This window comes from Dipodomys ordii, unplaced genomic scaffold (genome assembly GCF_000151885.1).
Source record: "Dipodomys ordii isolate 6190 unplaced genomic scaffold, Dord_2.0 Scaffold140, whole genome shotgun sequence".
Taxonomy (NCBI): domain Eukaryota; kingdom Metazoa; phylum Chordata; class Mammalia; order Rodentia; family Heteromyidae; genus Dipodomys; species Dipodomys ordii.
Genome location: NW_012267356.1, coordinates 4,437,365 through 4,452,369, shown reverse-complemented (window position 1 = coordinate 4,452,369; position 15,005 = coordinate 4,437,365). Strand labels below are relative to the sequence as shown.

The following is a 15,005-nucleotide window of genomic DNA, read 5'->3' as shown; positions in this document are numbered from 1 at the left end:
AGCTGAGGGACAGCACCTGGGCCAAAAGTTCAGGCCTCACCACCGACAAAAAAGTGTTTTTGATTTATCTTGCTATTATTTTTAATGTATGTTAAATGTACTATGTGATTTTTTTTCTTGTATGTTCTTTCTCTACTGTATAACCCTGTTTGCACTGCATTTGATTCTAGTGCCTTGCATCTTATATATACATTTTTCTAATTTGGGGAAGGGAAGGGAAAGGGGAAGAGAAATAACAAAAAGGTAAAATAAAGATACAGGTTGACCCATTGTAACAATGAGATGTACAAGATACTGTTGAAAACAAACTTTACAACTTTGTGGGGTGAGTAGTTGGGGAAGTGGGGAGGGAAGGGATGGTAGGGGAAAAACAAAGGTGGAGGTAACAATGCTCCATAGGAAATGTACTCATTACCTTGCTCATGTAATTGTAACCCCTCTGTACAGTATTTCTACAATAAAAAATATAAAAAATTAAGTTTGCTATAACACTGGTGTAAGCTCTGATGTTATCTGGTATAATTCATGATTTTTCAGTGAAGAGACTTTGGTATACAAATTTTTGAAAGAGGAGGAAAACAAAAAAGGTAATTGTATCATGGCTGCTAGAGTCATTTTGATTGGGAAACTTCTTTCATTTTGAATATAATTCTTTTTTTCTGTTGGTCCTGAGACTTGAACTCTGGTTCTGGGTGCTGTTTCAGAGCTCTTCAGCTCAAGGCTAGCACTTAATCTCTTGAGTCACAGCACCACTTCCAGTTTTCTAGTGGTTTTTTGGAGATAAGAGTCTCATAGACTCCTGTCTGGGCCGGCTTTGAACCATGATCCTCAGATCTCAGCCTCCCGATAGTTAGGATTACAGGCACAAGCCACCAGTACTGGGCTTTTGAACATGAGTTATATTATGACATATAAATAATATTTATTTTTAAATAAGAATATACATAAGGTAGATATTTTTCTAAATTTAGGATAAATGTCTTTTTATTGTGAAAATACTGTACAGAGGGGTTACAATTACATGGGCAAGAAAATGAATATATTTCTTATCAAGCATTGTAACCCCCTCCTTTGTTTCCCCTTCCCATCCCTTCCCATCCTTCCCTCGCCCTCGCCCCCCCCCATCCTCCCCCCCCACCAAAGTTGTAGAGTTCGTTTTCAACATAACGACTTGTACATCTCATTGTTGCAAAGGGGCCACCTGTATCCCTATTTAAACAATTTGCTTTTGGATTAAACACATGAACTTTGGGTATATTTGATACTAGTTCTGGTCTTGTGAAGAAATATATTTATGAATATCTACTGAAAAGTCCTTTTTTTCTTGTCAGTCATGGGCCTAAACTCTGGGCTCTGGGTTCTTGAGCTCTTCAGCTCAAGGCTAGTACCCTACCACTTGAGCCACAGCGCCACTTGCAGCTTTTTCTGCTTATATGGTATGAGGAATCGAACCCAGGGTCTCAGGCATACATGCTAGGCAAGCACTCTACCACTGAGTCACCTTCTCAGCCCTGAAAAGTCCTTTTTTAAGAATGTTAGCAGGGTGCTACTGGCACACACGTTTGTAATCCTCGTAACCAGGAGGATGGATTTGAGGATAGCTGTGTATAACTAGACTGGGCAGGAAAGTCTCAGAGAGTTTTATCTCCAATAAATACCTAAAACAGAAAAATCAGAAATGGAGCTGTGACTCAAGTGATAGAGCTCTATATACAGAATCTCAGAGCCTGTGCTCAGCCTCTAAGGGTCGACATCATTAACTTTGAAAATAATTATATTTTCTCATTGGATTAATATCTCATTAGATTCCAGTTATTGGTCAATAGCCACCTTTATTGTATTCTTTCCATTTGCCTGCCTGCCTGCCTTCCTTCCTTCCTTCCTTCCTTCCTTCCTTCCTTCCTTCCTTCCTTCCTTCCTTCCGTCCTTCCTTTCCTTCCCTTCCTTCCCTTCCTTTTTTCCCTTCCTCTCTTCTTCTTTCCCTTCCTCCCTGCCTTCCTCCCTCCCTTCTTTCCTTCCTTTTCTTCCCTCCCTCCATTCCTTTCCTTTCTTTCCTTCCCTCCCTCCATCCTTTCCTTCTCTCCCTCCCTTCTCTCCTTCCTTCCTCCCTCCTTCGCCCCTTCCTTCCTTCATCCCTGCCTCTCTTCCTTCCTTCCTCTGAACGTTTCTTGAACAGGGTCTGCATGGTTTCCCTGAGCTTGTTTACTCAAGTCTAGCACTCTACCACTTGAGCCACAGCTCCACTAAGGGCTTTTTTTGTGTGTGGTTTACTGGAGATGAGAATCTCTTAGACTTTGTTCCCCAGATTGACTTTGAAAGATGATCCTCAAATTTCAGCCCTTTGAGTAGCTTGGAATAAATGTGTGAGCCACTGCTGCTTGGCTATTATTCTTATTAAACTCTTTAGTATAGATGACTGTTAATAAAATCAGTGGTGTTAGGATTAATTATATTGGGACTGATTGTATTTTGAACATTTTCCTTTAAAAATATATAATAAGAAAAGTTCTTTTCAAATTCATAATATGTCCTCATTTCTTAGTCTTCACTAACTTTTATTTGAATTAAATTTAAATTTCTACTTATAATCACTTGAGACATTTTATGTTAGTAATCTGGTAATTTTCTCTATTAGGTTCAACTTTCCTTGTATACTTATTTGTCTGCTGAATTTATTGGAACTGCTACCATCTATACAACCATCCGGAGAGTAGGAACAGTATTACAGCTAATGCACACATTAAAATATTACTACTGGGTCATTAATCCTGCTGATAGTAGTGGTATTACTCCTAAAGGATTAGGTAAGTACACCACTCCCAGTGTTTCCATTTCTCTTTGGATTGTTCTGTGTCCTGAGTACTACTATAGTGAACAGATATGCATGATTATAAAATTGTCACTGTAATCTTTCCTTTCTTATGAAGTAGACTGGTATTGAGATGGCTTATTGTAAACATATGTTTATTGCTTTTCAGTATTAAATTTTTTAGGAGTAAAGATGAGTGTGAAAACAGTAGTCTTCATTTTTACCTGGATATTTCTGTTTAGGTTCAGGAAGATATATTTATCATATCAGAAACTGATGGATGGCTAGGTGGTGGTGACTCACCTTTGTAATCCTAGCTAATCAGGAGGCTGAGATCTGAGGATCTTGGATTGAAGCTAACCTGGGCAGGAAAGTCCATAAGATACTTATCTCCAGCTAACCACGAGAAAGCCAGAAGTAGACCTGTGGCTATAATGATAGATTGCTAGCTATGAGCATAAAAGCTCAGGATAGTACTCAGGCCCTGAGTTCAAGCCTCAGAACCAGCACAAAAAACAAAACAGAACACCCAAACTGTTTCATCATATTAGTTACTAACAATGTTTTCTAATGCTTTTTCTTTCACTGTTACAGAGAGGCACCTTTCTTTGAATTTTTATTACCAATTTATCCTTTGTTCTGAAAGTTGTAGTAGTAAGAACTAATTTAACCATTCAAAATCCATGTATCTAGCTCTCCTTTCCTTCCCTAAGTTTCCTTCCTTTTCTTTTTTTCCTTTCCCCTTCTCTCTTTCCCTTTTCCCTTTTCCATTTTCCCCCTGCCTCCCTCCCTCCCTCCCTCCCTCCCTCCTTCCCTCCTTCCCTCCTTCCCTCCTTCCTTCCTTCTCTCCTTCCCTCCTTCCCTCCTTCCCTCCTTCCTTCCTTCCTCCCTCCCTCCCTCCCTCCCTCCCTCCCTCCCTCCTTCCTTCCTTCCTTCCTTCCTTCCTTCCTTCCTTCGTTCCTTCCTTCCCCACTTATCTCCCTTTCTCCTTCCCTCCTTCTTTCTCAGGGCCTTGCCCCAGTAGAGCAAGTACCCTCCCACATGAGCCAACTCTCAATCCTTTTTTGGCTTTTAAAAAATTTTTTAGTGTTTTTTCAGATAGTGTTTCATGATTTTTCCTAGATCAGCTGTGAACCATGATCCTCTTGTCCTCATCTCCTATAATTGCAGGCATGTACCACCACTCTCTTCTCACTATGCTTTATTTTATGTTCTAAGATGGAAAGCCAGTCTTAACAATTGCATACAGATTATAGGAAAAACACTATCAAAGGGAAAAATGTTAATCATCAACCAAGCTATCTGAATAATTGTCCTTACATATTTGGCATCTTCTCTCTCACTGTTTCTCATTATTGAAATATGTGAATTTAATCATTTAGACAAAACTATGATTAGACTCTTTAGAAATTTTTACAAAATTAAGATATTCTTATGTGGTACACTCTCTCTCTCTCTCTCTCTCTCTGGAATTCTATGCCTCCAACTGAAAGAATGATACTACCCCATTTGTTAGGAAATGTAAAGGCTTGGAAAAAATTATATTAAGTGAAGTAAATCAGACTCAAAGAAACATAGGTCCCATGGTTTCCCTTTTCTGCAATAACTAGTATATGTCGAGGACAAGCAGAAGAGTCAAAAGCTATGTACATATGACCATATAACCTGATGCCAAGTGAAATGAACCCCAGCATAGGGACAAGAGATTTTTTTCTTGTTCTTTTTAATGTACTTATGATGTACTAGGTGAATTTTGTTTTTGTTTGTTTCTTTTGTATGTTCTTCCCCCATGGTATAACCCCTGTTGTCACTGTATTTGATTCTGGTGTCCTGCATCTTGTATATACATTTTTCTAACTTGGGGAGGGGAAGGAAAATAACAAAATGCTGAAATAAGGATACGGGTTGACCATTGTAACTATGAGATGTACAAGACACTATGTTGAAAGTGAATGGGGGATGGTAGGGGAAAAACAAAGGAGGAGTAACAATGTTCGATAATAAATGGACTCATTACCTTGCTCATGTAACTGTAACCCTTCTGTACAGTATCTTTACAACAAAAAAATTAAAAAATAAAGAACTGTACATTCCAAAAACAATATTAAGGTTTTCTTAATTTATGACCATTTTCTTTTTCAGCTCTCTGTAGTAAGAGGATTTAGTATTTATATTATTTCTGTAGTTTATAAAGATGTGCTATTTACATTATATGTATAGTTTATTCAGTAAATACCAGGACCATACACTTCTTTCTATGTAGTTTGTTTCTTTCTTTAGAATTGATGTATTCATTTTGAGCTTTTTTCTGAAATATATTTATTTATATTTCAGTGATAATGTGTTAGGAATCCATTTCTTTTGGGTAAAGGAAATAGCACTTCACTATTTTAATTTTTTATGTGAATTTACTTTTATTTCAGGAACAAGGCTGTAAGAATTGTTATTCTTACTCAGACCTAGTTTATCTTTTAAGAACTTCTTCATTGTTTTAAGTTTGTTGTGATTAAAGTCTATTAAATTCTTGCCACAAGTTGAATTCTATGCTACAATTGATGACATGTTAATGGTTAATAACATATAATGTAGACACATACATAGATTGCATCTTTATATACCCATGTTGTTGATGTCATGATGTTTTTATACATTAAGAAATGGAGCCAGGCACTGGTGGCTCATGCCTATAATCCTAGGTAGTGAGGAGGTTGAGATCTGAGGATCATGGTTCAAAGCCAGCTCAGGCATGAAAGTCAATTAGACCTTTATCTCTCCCAGTTAACCACCAGAAAACTGCAAATGGTGCTGTTGCTCAAAGTGGTTGAGCAAAAGAACTCAGGAACAGCACCCAGGCCCTGGGTTCAAGTCCCATAATCAACAACAACAACAAAAAGAAATGGAAAGTTAGCTCTGAGAGCATTAAAATTTGAATCATTTTAGTTAGAATCCCTTTTTTTTCTGGAACACTACACTATATCCTCCCTAGCAAATAATATAGTCACAAAAGTTAATTTCTACTGTCAAACATTAATTTCTAATTTTGAAAAAACAAGGAAACTGCTTAAAGATAATAAAAATATGATTTAAATTTTTAGGAGAATTATGGAAAGAATTCTCATATGCCCTTCCCATTTCCCAGTATCTTAACCTTTTATTTCATACACTTAATTACTGTTATTCTTTTTTTATGGTCCCTCCATATATTGTGTATGGATACTTTTTAGTATTAAGAATAAATTTTACATGTGATGACTTTCCACTGTCTGGTAAAAAATGTTAAAGTTAAAATCAGGAAATTAGCCTTAGTACATCTAATTCAAAGACTTAACTGAGGTTTTACTAATTAGCCCAATAATTTCTTTTTCAGAAAAAAAATTCTTTTCTTATTGCTGTTCTGTATTGCACTGACTTACTTTGTCACTTTAACATTCTTATGTGGAGTAGTTCTTTTATCTTTCATAACCTTGACATTTTTAAAGAATACAAGAAATTACTTTTTCAGAATGCTCCTTAATATGGATTTGTTGGATATTTGCTCATGGTGGTTAATATTTTTTAATTTGCCAGGAATTACAGAAAACTCATTATGTTTTTGTCTCATTGTATCATGTCAAGGAGGTACATGATGTTCAGTTATCTTGTCATAAATGACTTTAACTTTGAACATTTGATGAAGCATTGTTTTCCATGATTTTTTTTTTCAGTATGAAATGTCTCCTTTGTCCTTCAAAACTAAAAAGCAGTTGGTAGAAAAGACATTAAGACTATTTACATATCATATTCTTCAACAAAACTTTCCCTAGTTGTTTTAGTTCATAGATAATTCATTTTGGAATTGGTCTACTGGAATGGCTGCCAAATAATGCTAGAAAGAATTTTATCCACTTACTATTTTTCATTTATATACTAGTTTTGGGACATGGTAACTATTTTGTTCAGTATGTTTTATCAACAATTGGTATGTTTTCTTTGCAGATATATTAAGTGTTTGGGGCTTGCAATACTTTAAAGTCAGTGTTGAAAGTAGATAACCCTGTCATTTTTATTTAGAAATTGCTCTAGGTACTATAAAAGTGCATATGTTTTGTTTGTTCTAATGAAACCACTAAAAACAGATAGCATGGCATATTTAGCCTAAATACTATCCTTGTTCATTCACTTGAGGTTTGTTGTTGTTCATTTTGTTTATTTTTTCACTTACTTTGATGTTTGGATTGTTTCATATTTGGCCAGTAGAAATCTTCACATGAATATGTGATTATGACATAGTCGAATCACTTGTGTGATAGTGTCAAATGTGACTCTTACCTTTCATATTTTGTTTTCTTACTCTACTTTGTGAAAACAATGTTTTAACATATATAACATCTTTCTTGCATGCTTGCTTGCTTGCTTTCTCTTTCTGATGATACTCTGGATTGACCTCAGAGCTGTGTGCTTATTAAGCAAGTATAATAAGACTTGAACCATGACTCCCACCTTTTTTGCTTTGGTTAGATTTTCAAAAAGTCTCTCTTTTTATCTAGGTCAGCCTAACAGTGATCAACCTATTCATGCTTTCTGTAGTTGGGATGACAAACATGTACCGCCACACCCAGCTTTTTAATGGGTTTAGATGCCATCTTGCAAACTTTTTTGCCAGAGTTTGGCTAGAACCAAAATCCTTTCAATCTGAACCTCTCTCATATCTAGAACTACAGGTGTAAGCCATCATGTCCTACTCCCTTATTAGTTTCCACATTACAGGAACAGTCTTTGCTGCCTGCTCAATCTGAATTGTTTCTTTAGTGTGGACTACCATACTGGCTCTTGGTCTTTGGAACTAATCCTGAAAGGTCTTGCCACCCTTTGTTGACTCCTTGCCTCCATCAGAGCCTCATGTCTCCTTTGTCCCTGTGGCCTTCTAGACCTTGGCCCTAGCGCTTCACTGATTCCAACCACCTCAAGGAGAGGGAAGTGGGAGAACCAATAAATGAATTTTAATGAAAACTGACAGCAAAGTAGAACAACTATTTTGTTTCTTATATAATTTATTCTTGTACTCCAGCATGTTAGAGATTAATTTTATTATTTAAGAGCATGTGGCATTCTGGCTTGAATGTTTTAGCCTATACTAGTATGATTTTCTCCCCATTTCTCTAACTTTTTTCTAGATGGTCCCAGGCCATCACAAAAAGAAATTATATCACTTCGTGCATTTATGCTGCTTTTTCTGAAACAGCTCATACTAAAGGTAAAATAATTTATGTAACTCATCATTGCAAAATAAAAGGTGAAAAGGAACTTTCATTATGCTTCTATAATTTTTGTCATTAAATTAGGAAAGACTACCTTTCATGAATTACTTTCAAAATTCCATGCATCTTAGTAGCAGCTTTTATAACTTAATTTTTGGTTAAATGTTCCATATTAAGGAATGTAATACAAATGTATTAACAAGAATTAAACATAAATAATTTATCCTATAAAATCTATAAAATGTTCTTTGTTTCAGTTTATGAGCTTGTATAATATATTTGCCACAGATTTATTTTTAAGGTCACAATGAAGACAATGGGAAAGTACAAGCAAAATGTTAAGATAAATTGTAAAACTTGTTTCAATGAAAAAGTATTTAGAAAATAGTAATATGAATATTGCTGATCACGATACTTTTAATATTAGTAACTATTAATAAAGATAATTTTCTAATATATTTAACTTAAAATGATATAGTCTAGGGATTATAAAGACTATAAGACTTTTAATTAAGCATTCCTGCTTTAATGTTATATCTGTTTTCTTTAAAAGTAATCATTTTGGTGCCTTTAATTAAATACTAAAATATTTTTTTAAAATTAGGATCGAGGGGTTAAAGAAGATGAACTTCAGAGTATATTAAATTATCTACTTACGATGCATGAGGTAGGCCATATGGTGGGTCTTCTATATTATTTTATTCAATATTTTAGGACTAAAATTTTAACTCACTAAATAATTGTGATTTTTATTATGCAGGATGAAAATATCCATGATGTGTTACAGTTATTAGTAGCCTTAATGTCAGAACACCCAGCATCAATGATACCAGCATTTGATCAAAGAAATGGAATAAGGTATGATTATGACAATAGTAGTTAATAGAATTCCATTGTGCATTCTAGAATATTCTCTGTTCTCTTAATGTTTGAATACATATAACAAAAATTTAACACATAAGGAAATGGAAAAGATGCTGTTAATCTTCTGATACTCAAGGAAATTAATTAAATGTAAAACAAATTGCATAAGAAATAAGGACATTTCAAAAGTAGTAAGAACAGATTATTTTACAAGGTAAGAGCCTATAATATGTCAGCAAAAAAAAAAATGACACAAGAACAAAACAATGGAACCCAAGGGAAAAGATATAAGCCAGATTTTCATTTGTTTGTTTGTCTTTTATTTATTGATACCAACTCTGGGGCACAGGGATTTGAGTGTGGACTCAGATGTCTATTTTTTTAAAAAAATACTTTCATTATCTTTAACTAGTCATACAAAGGAGTTGCCATTTAACAAGCAGTTTATGAATACCAAATATCTTTGTTGTAATCACTTTCTATACTCTCAGCCATCCTTCCAGTACTATTCCTTCTTAATCTTGTATGATAGACTTGGGATTCTTGTCAGCATTTTCCCTCCTTTCTTCTCTTCATATGCCTACCCTTTTCCCCTTGAGTACCCTTTTTGGTTATCTGCTTCCTGACGTTTTGTTTTGCTGAACTTTGATTTTGGCTTTCTAAGGTTTTATACTATTTAAAATCTCTCTTAAATCTTTTAGAGAGACAAGGAATCTGTGTTTTTCCTTACATTTGAAAGCTATTTAGCTTACAAACTCATAGGTAAATTATGTTGGGTGGTATGCAAGTATATACAGAATTTATTAACTGCAATTGCTTGGCTGTGTGTGTGTGTGTGTGTGCGTGCGTGCGTGCGTGCGTGCGTGCGTGCCTGCCTGCCTGCCTGCCTGCCTGCCTGCCTGCCTGTCTGTCTGTGTCTGTGTCTGTCTGTCTGTCTGTCTGTGTCTGTCTGTCTGTCTGTCTTTCTGTCTGTCTTGGATCTTGAACTCAGGGTCTGGAGCTTTTCACTACTCAAGCTAAAGCTTTACTTCTTAAGCCATAATTGTAGTTCTGGTTTTGTGGTGGTTAATTGGAGAGAAGAGTCTCACTGATTTTCTTGCCTGATCTAGCTTCAAACCTCAATCCTCAGATCTCAGCCTCCTGAGTAGCTAGGATTACAAGCCAAGTTTTCACATGTATATAATTTCAAATTGAAAATCTTAGTTCAGTGTATAGTTACAAATAACCAATCACACTGCCCTTTGTGTGTACATTTTTTGAAGGTCAGTTTTAAAGAAAGATTAGTGAAATGTACTACCCTTTAATTTGTGCAAAGAATTATAAAAGCTCTCAGTGTAATATAATACATACCTTAGTAATTTATTTGTATTCAGTGTTTTAAAAATATTAGTAAATGTTTAAAAGATTATTTACTTTTAGGGTGATCTACAAATTATTGGCTTCAAAAAGTGAAAGCATATGGGTTCAAGCTCTGAAGGTTCTGGGATACTTTTTGAAGCATTTAGGTCACAAGTAAGTATATTTTTTATAATGAATTAAAGAAAAGAATACTGAAATTTATTTTTGTTTTGTATATAGTATATAATGACTCCTATTTGACATAATGATAACTAGTAGAAAATGGTAAATGTTTACAAAATGTTCTATAACATAATGTTGATTTGTTAATAGTAATAGTAAACTAAGGTATACAATTGCTATTAAAGTAAAATAGTTTTTTATTTTCTTCCAGCAAAGATGGTTCACTTTAAGAATCTATTATATTTTATCAAGAGAAATTTTTTATTAGTACAATTTTAGTGAAAACTTTCTTTACACTTAATAAATACCATGTATATTTAGCTTTTTCTGAGAGGTGATTTTTGTATTCTTTTCGTAACAGTAATTTTTATTATGTTTACAACTCATACAGTATACAGTAACTAATTTCTTCCCCCCAGTATGGAACTTAAATAATTTTGAAGCAATATTTTTCCTATAGCAGTAAATAGATATTTAATGTTTGTAGCTTTTACTGTATTCTTTATTTAATGAATAATACTTTACAAATCTATTTTCTGTACAATGAACTTAAGGAAGAAGTACTATTATATAAGTATTTCTAGATAGGGTTATTCCTAGAATATCAGTTATACTAATTTTTTCCGGTGCTTACGTTTATGAGGCATTTATTGCTAACAGTTATGAAAATTGTACAAAATTCTATCAGGCATATATAACATGCTTAATAGAAGTTTTATGTATTTATTTTTTATATCAAAATAAAATAAGGGAGAATGATGACATTATAGCTATAGGGAATAATTGAGACAAAGCCATGACTACAGAAAATGGATCTATACAGATGTATACATTAAGTTAAACACTGCTCATTTAAATTGGCTCAGGGACTGGCAAAAGAAAAAAAATTATGTATTTATAAAAGGAACACATTTAAAAATGTAGAAAATGAGGAAACACAGATAATGCAGTTTTTAAATGACAGACAAGTGCTTTAATAAATGTGAATGATTAATATATTCTTTATATATATTTATATTTTTCTGTAAAATTTATAAATAATACAACAGGACTAAAAGATATTTAAAACACATTGTTACCTAGATTGAAGATAAAAACAGCTAACTAACTCCAAGGTGTATGTTGCTTAATGATGCTAGATTGGTTAAAGGTATGAAGAATAAATAGAAAGAATAGAGAGAATGATAAAAATGTTGAATAATAGCAAATGTCAAAAACTATCCTTAAAGTACTCTTTTTGAAGATCAAAGGTTTACTTTAAGAAGCAAAAAGACCTTTTATTTGAGGTAGTAAATACATTATGACTGATAGCAGAATCCTTTCCAAATCAAATTGGTTTCAGAAAATCAGAAGATGCAAAGGATTATTCAGGTAAGTCATATTTGTGGACAAAATCTGTCTCTGTTTATAGAGGTATAGGTTTCAGATTGTGAAGGCAGACAGGATGCCTTTGTCTCTTCCCTTCAATGCACAGGCATCTTCTAAATAGCCTACTTCAGAAAATTTAACTGTCAAAAATTTGTGACAAAGCGGGCAACGGCGCACATCTATAATCCTAGCTACTCAGGAGGCTGAAATCTGAGGATCGAGGTTCAAAGCCAGCCCAGGCAGGATAGTCCGTGAGACTCTCATCTCCAATAAACCACTAGAAAACCGGAAGTGCGCTGTGGCTCAAGCGGTAGAGCGCTCGCCTTGACCTGAAGAGCGCAGGAAGAGCAGCCAAGCCCAGAGTTCAAGCACACACAAGACCGACAAAAAGAAACAACAACAACAACAAAAAAAAAACTTGGTGCCAGACACTGGGCCCATGCCTGTAATACTAGCTATTCAGGAAACTGAGAGGATTTCGGTTCAAAGCCAGCCTGGCCAGGAAGTCCATGAAATTCTCATCTCCAATAAACTAATGAGAAAAAGCCAGAAGTGTTGCTGTGCATCAGTTGGTAGATTACTGCCTTTGAACAGGAACTTAGGGACAACGCACAGACTCTGAGTTTAAGCTCCAAGACTGGTAAACTAGTAGGTGAAGAACATTTACCAGAAAAATATTGTTGTGGAGCATTTATAATAATGGGGATTTAAAATTTTATCATGTGCTAAAAAGATGAATGAATTGTTTCTGAGGATGAACACACAATAAACAATTTCAAAACAACTGAAAAAATGTTTACAGAAAATGGAAATACTGAATTTTGAAATAACAAATTTTAGGGGAAAAATGGGATGAAATCAACATACATATAAAAATGGAATTGGAAGAAGTTGAAAGAAAAATAAAAATCTGTGGTTATCCAGAAAGATACACAGAAGATAAAAATGAAAACAATGTAAATAACATAGAAAGATGAAGAAAATACAGAATTAGATGGAAAATCATTGATAAGAAAACGAAGTTCCAACATTTGAAGAAGTGACATTTCCAAATAAGCAAAAAAGAAAAAGAACAAAACTATAAATATGTATTTATAGGTGATACAACTACAATGAATTTGGAGAAGATTGAAGAAGAAAGTATAGTGGGTCCAAAGAGTAAAAGGATTTTCATATAAGCTGACAATTGAAATATTCATTTAATGGTAAAAGAGAGTAAATATGCTTAACTTATCAATACTCACAATCGCAAATACTAAACAATGAAGAATTACTGATTTTTTACAAGTTTTTTTTCAAAATTTTATAACTCTGTTGATAAATCTAAAAAATACATATAGTAGGACTCAAAAAGTCTGCTAAAATCAGACATGTTTAAACCAAGCAAGTTTATTATAATAGCAAACTAAAAGGTTTGATGACAACAATAAAACCTAGTTCTATATGTAAGACTCCTACTGAAAGAAAAGTGATTTTTGAAAAAAAAATATGAAAAACCAAAGGGATTTAGAAAGATTGAGAGTAGAAGGTATATTACATAAATATAAACCAAAAGCAGTGTTTGATCAATCAGTTTGTAAGTCAAAAGCAATAAATATTAGTAATGAAGGATACTTTATAATGTTGAAAGTTTAAACATTCATAGAGTAGAAATTACGAAGACAACCACCTAAGAGTTTAAAACTTAAAATAGGTTTTAATAGTATATTATATGCATGTATGTCATGATGAAAACTTTTACTACATACAATTTAATACGAACCAATACATTTAAAAATAGACATTCATTCACCTCTTTTAGTCCAGAAAATTTTGGAAGAGAACTGGGCATAACTGGCTCGTGTCTGTAGTCCTAGCTACTCAGGAGGCTGAGATCTGAGGATCATGGTTCAAAGCCAGCCAGAACAGGAACGTCCCTGAGAGTCTTTCTCCAATGAACCACCAGAAAACAGAAGTGGTGCTGTGGATCAAATGGTAGAGTGCTAGCATTGAGCTGAGGAGCTCAGGGACAGTGTCTAAGCCCAGAGTTCAAGGCCTGCAATTGACAAAAGACAAAAATCAAAAGGGAAAGAAATCTGAACATTTATCTAACAGATAGATTAAACTCTTTACCATGTAAATACAGATTACAACTTCAAAGTGCTTGTGGAAAATTGGTGACATTTTTCAAATGTTGTAATAGGCACCAAAAAAGAATTTAAAATGTAGAAACCAAGCTGACAAAAACTAGCTGATCTGAACTTATTTGCTGTCAAAGATCTCTACTTATCAGCTCCTTTCCTCTTCTACCTCTACCCCTGCTCCAGAGGAATGTTAACATTGGCTTCATGTGACTACCAGAAAGCTGAGAGGTACTTTAAATAAGGGATAATCTCCCTGTCTTTACACATTTTTTTTGGCGGACAAAGAGAGTGCTAGGAAAATAGCTTTGAGGCCATTGAACTGGACTCACAATTTGTCATATTTAACTCAGTAGGAATGCCAGCAGGCATTCCATTATTTTGAATTGAGAGCCATGAAACCAACCCAGATGCCCATCAGTAGATAAATGGATCAAGAAAATGTGATATATAATATATATTATATATGTATAATATATATTACATATATATATATATATATATATATATATATATAATGGAGTTCTATGCTTCCATCAGAAAGAATGGCATTGTCCCATTTGTAAGGAAATAAAAAACCTGGAAAAAAATTTATATCAAGCAAAGCAAACCAGACCCAAAGAAATACAGGTTCTATGATTTCCCTCATTTGTAAGAACTAGAATATGTCTTTGATATTCTTAGCAGGGGATCACAATAGCCCAACTGCTGAGTGCATAGGACCATATATAATGAAGCATATCAAAATGAATTCCAAGAATTGGAAATAAGAGGTCCTCATTGTGTCCTGTATGTCTATGTTTTTCTTTCAGTTTTAGTTTTCTGTACCCTTTGTCTTATATGTAAGATTATCTGACAGGACAAAGAATGAACTAATGCAACAATGATACTCACTAGACACTTGACACATGAACCTTATAAGTTGTGTGGGGAGGTGGTAAGCAGGAGTAAATGAGAAAGGGGGTAACAGTGTTTAAAAAGGAATGTGCTCCTTACCTTAGTTGTGTAACTGTAACCCCACTGTTCATCACTTTTACAATAAATTAAAAACATAAAAGATAGCAAATAAAATTTTAAAAAGCCATG

At 34.1% G+C, this 15,005-nt stretch overlaps 1 protein-coding gene across 1 annotated transcript in view; it reads left to right on the top strand.

Annotated features, from left to right (window-relative positions):
* Nbea (neurobeachin) overlaps positions 1–15,005 on the top strand; it is a 546,038-nt gene that overhangs the window by 106,637 nt on the left and 424,396 nt on the right. Inside the window, exons 13-17 of the mRNA XM_013031451.1 lie at positions 2,636–2,804; positions 7,963–8,042; positions 8,651–8,713; positions 8,807–8,904; positions 10,330–10,422. Of these exons, the coding sequence (XP_012886905.1) occupies positions 2,636–2,804; positions 7,963–8,042; positions 8,651–8,713; positions 8,807–8,904; positions 10,330–10,422 (503 nt within the window). The remainder of the gene's footprint in view (positions 1–2,635; positions 2,805–7,962; positions 8,043–8,650; positions 8,714–8,806; positions 8,905–10,329; positions 10,423–15,005) is intronic.